This window comes from Apis dorsata, unplaced genomic scaffold (genome assembly GCF_000469605.1).
Source record: "Apis dorsata unplaced genomic scaffold, Apis dorsata 1.3 scaffold_37, whole genome shotgun sequence".
NCBI classification, from domain to species: domain Eukaryota; kingdom Metazoa; phylum Arthropoda; class Insecta; order Hymenoptera; family Apidae; genus Apis; species Apis dorsata.
Genome location: NW_006263339.1, coordinates 378,040 through 382,432, shown reverse-complemented (window position 1 = coordinate 382,432; position 4,393 = coordinate 378,040). Strand labels below are relative to the sequence as shown.

The 4,393-nt window shown below is 36.7% G+C and overlaps 1 protein-coding gene and 1 long non-coding RNA gene across 2 annotated transcripts in view; one reads left to right on the top strand and one right to left on the bottom strand.

The window, feature by feature from the left end:
- The window catches only part of LOC102673231 (zinc finger protein 395), a 93,183-nt gene that overhangs the window by 48,244 nt on the left and 40,546 nt on the right, over nt 1-4,393 (bottom strand). Inside the window, exon 2 of the mRNA XM_031512946.1 lies at nt 3,901-4,061. Within this exon, the coding sequence (XP_031368806.1) occupies nt 3,901-4,061 (161 nt within the window). The remainder of the gene's footprint in view (nt 1-3,900; nt 4,062-4,393) is intronic.
- LOC102676586 overlaps nt 909-4,393 on the top strand; it is a 14,063-nt gene continuing 10,578 nt past the window's right edge. The window contains exon 1 of the long non-coding RNA XR_420681.2: nt 909-1,078. This is a non-coding gene — a long non-coding RNA (uncharacterized LOC102676586). The remainder of the gene's footprint in view (nt 1,079-4,393) is intronic.

Sequence of the window (4,393 nt, the reverse complement as noted above, 5' to 3'; positions counted from 1 at the left end):
CTCCTCCTCCTCCTCCTCCTCCTCTCTTTTCTCTTCTCCTCTCCTCTCTTTTCCCCGCCGCCAGGCTCCAACTCGTCCTTTGTGAAGAGGATCTCTTCGTCGAGGCCTCGGTCGTGCACGACTACGCCCAAAGGGGGAAAAGAAGAGGGAGAGGGGAGGGAAAAAAAAAAAAAGGAGAAGGAAAAGTCGAAGTCTCGGGGTCGTTGCCATCGTGAAACAGTCGTTCCACCCTTCTGTCAGAGGGGAGACGGTTATAGGGGGAGGGGAGAGGGGAGAGAAAGAGAATCTTCTCTCTATGACCGAAAAGATGCAGCAGGTAGGTAGATGAAAAACGGTGGGTTTCGGAACCACTCAAAGATGAGAAGCCATAGAGAAAATATTTCTTTGCAGAGAATATTTTTTTTCTTCGTCGATGCGGGTTTAATGTTGTAATTTTGTATTTATTGTACGATTGATATATTGGAAGAAAGATTGTCAACGAGCGTGTATATATATATTATAAATTTAATACACATAAATGTCCAACGATCCGTTTCAACGATACATAATTTGATCTTAGAAATCGTAGGAATTTTTATTATTGGATCGATATATATTAAACATAATATATATCATTTTCGTTGAATTCATTTGGAAAGAAAATTATCTACGCATTAATACATAACATATTCTTAGCCTTTATAATAGTGAGCTTCTTCTACTATCCCCCGTATAGCGAAGATTCATCGCAAGGAAACGATTCAACGTTCATTATTCAACCTTTAAAAGCCTTGGCTTATCCTCCACGAAGAACGTTTGAAGAGCGTCTCGACGATTAAACTCGTCTCGCGGCGGTCGTGTCGCGGCCATAAAAATGAAATTACGATTTTGTAACGCTAAGAGAGACGACGATTGTTGTTTCCCCGGTCCTAAATCATAAAATTCACCGGCAATTGTGCAGTTTAGATCCACCTTTGTGTACGATATACCTGATGGATATTTGGTGGATATTTTGTCGAGGACAAAATCTGTTCGATGTCATTGTCTTCGAATGTTTTCCTTCACGATGTGTTTATTTTATTTTTTATTTTTATGGAGCGTTAAATTTAGGGCCATCGGTGGCCCATAATAGTTGTCAGCAATGAAGTTTTCATTAGACAGGATATAAATACCTTTCGATTTATTGCTCCGGCTGCGCGAGGGGAGGATGAAATTTTCAAGAATTTGGGACGAATGCTATTCCCGTATTAATTAAATTTTTATAACGAGCAAGAGAAATAGATTTTAGAAATATTTTTCGTAAATATACAAATATACAATAACAGCTTGCTCAAAATTTATAAATCTGAAAATCAATCATCCTCCATTCCAAAATTATTCTCCAAAATTATCAAAACTGTCGATCCTTAAAAGAAATAAATTTCACAAACTTAAAAATTCTCAAAATCTCGAATATCAAAATATTCAAAAATCGTCGAACGATTTCCAAGTCGACGACGTTCGACATCGAAGTCCTCGTAAATAAAAAAAAATTAAAAAAAAAAAAAAAAAGGAAAGAAGACACCGAAGCGACATCCTGCTAGACGAAAATTGCCCTTGGAAGGGTCAAAGCTCTCCCCCAAGGTAGAAATTCCGCGTTGGTCGGGTCTCACGAAACGCGTCCTCCCCCAGCCATGGTCGAATCGCGACGGTTGGATCGGATTCCAGAATGTTTCACGAGGGGTTGGAGAGAAGAGAGAGAGAGAGAGAGAGAGAGAGAACACTTGGACGACTGCGTGCGGTGGAAAGGCCGAGGGACAGGTGTCCGGCGAGGGTGCGTTCACGGTCTAACGATCGGGAACCAGACGCCTTTTAACGCTCTCCCCTCGTTGCAACGTGTGGGTGCGGGCAGCTTTTTTCGAATTAGGAGGAGGATACCTTCGATTTTTAGACAGGCTGTGTGTTCAACAATGTGTGTGTATATAGGGTGAGGCACGTAAAACCCCGACGATTCGATATTCCCAGAGATAATAGAGCGCTGCGACGATCGACTAGAGTTTCGAGAATTTGGAAGTATAATTGTTGTATAATATTTGAAAAATTAAAGTAGATAAATTATAGAGGAATGTAAATACGTTGGATATTTATAAGGTTAACGATAGGATGTGTTAATAACGCGCGTCACAAAATTTTTTGGAATATTTGAAAATAAATATGTTGGATATTAGTAGTTAATAACTATTAATGGCACTAGTGTCGTCAAATGTTAAATAATATGTACAAGTGACGAATAACAATTCGTAGTATTTTCGCGAATTATATTCAAAGATACGATACTCGGCTATATCGATAAATAATATTTCAAAACATTTATTTCCAAAGAGATTATCCTTTTTCAAAAAAAAAAAAAAAAAAAAAAAAAAAGAAAACAGAGAATGTTAATGATCGAGGCTGAAGTATTTATAGGAAGCCGATCATTTATTTTAAACTTATTTTGTATTTTTACGATATAGAAACGTGCAGAAAGATTTCAAGATCGCTATGGTTATATCCGCACAGGTTTTGAATATGTATAAACGTAATTTACATTTCTAGCTAATTCAAATGACTGCGGTCATTCGAACAAGGATATTAGCATAATTATAAATTTATGGAAAACATGTGAATTTTTTACTATCCACCTATCGCGTTATCTTATCGTTATTATTAATATTTTGTAAACGATTTTAATTAGACGTCTCGTTAAATCTTAGAATTAGAATTTTTAAAAATAAATATATATATATATATATATATCTATAAATTAAACTTCGACACTTGGAAAAGATAACATTTTTTTCCATAATATTAAAAAATATTATTATTAAAAAAATATTAATAATCGTATTATTCTTCGTATGAATCACCCTGTATACACGTGTTTAAATGTGTGCATGCAGGCTCACACGTGTCCACGCTAAATCTAGAGAGGAAGGGTCTAGTTGGAAGCGGGCAGAATTTTTCGAAGGGAGGCTGACACTCGCACTACGGTTACGACATATATCGTTTTTACGATCTCTTCGAGTCAACGAAAGCGCCCCGGATTTAAAAACATTCTTTTCCTTTTCTTCTCTTCTCTTTTCATTTCTTTTTTTCTTCTTCTTCTTCGAAACCCATTAATGTTTGTGACGAGCTTTTTACGCGAGTTTTAAAATTATATTTTCTTCTTTTTCTCCACGAGGTCTCTCGTTAGGTAAGGATTGACGAGGATTACGAGAATTAAAATAATACTCACGATCCGGTTCCAGCGGAAGGGTGGGTAAGTAAGGAATCTTCTGTTGGCTTCGGAGTTGGTAATTGCAGGATTTTTGGTGGATTTTTGGAATTCTCGAGGACGAAAAGGACCTATCGATGTTGAGTCTCGAGTTAGCCGTGCGTTTCGTCGCGAATCAAGTATAATCGAGTTTTTTGCCTCCTTGCGAGTAGACTGCAGAATATACTCGAAATTTATGCAAAATATTCAATATTTCGTGTAAGAGTAAGAAATTTTTATTGGAACGAGGACCAAGGAAATAAGGATCTTGACACATTCGATTTTACGATTGTGTCACGAATCTTTTCCCCCAAAAATACGTGCAAAAGAATTCTCAAACTATTCAAGAATTTCTCTTTGCATTAAATGTATAACTCACGTAATATCCTTTTTGAATTTCATCGCAATTGCTTTTTATATCCAAAAAAATCTATATATTTAATTTCGATTTTTTAATATGAACACACGCGTTGTACTTGATGTTGAACAAAGATTCGAATTTTATTCTTCGAATAAAGAAATGCAAAACTTGAATATCTTTCTTCCATTTTCATTCACATTATTCACGATATTTGTTTAATTTTGCACAAATGTGACGAAGATCCGCAGTCTACTTACGTATAAACGAACTGAATGGATCAAATACTTACCCAATCACGTGCGGCACGTCGATGGAGTGGGAGGATGCTCGTTTCCGATCACCGGCCATATCGGCGAGCCTAGCGAAATCTGTGTCCTGATCTGCCAGCCGTGCGCTCTTACGCGACTCGAGCAACCTGACCTCGTCTATACGCTTGGTCAGCCTCATCGTCTGCAAACAAGATCAACAATCCCGTCAGATGGGGCGAAAACTTTCAAATTTATTATTATACCAATTTTTAAATTTACCATCTTTTAAATTTAAATATTCAATTCCTTCCTCCTAGCAGAGGGTCGAAATTGTGATCCCCTGATATATTTTCCAATGGATAAAAATAATTCACTATTCAAAGGGGAATGGATCGTATCTTTACTTATTTAAATTTTAAAACTGCTTCTTATCCCTAATCGATTTTAAGAGTGGACGTTAGTTAGTAAATCTAATCGAGTTTAGTAAAGTTTCGAAACGAAATCCCTCGTCGATCAATCGATAATATTGAAATC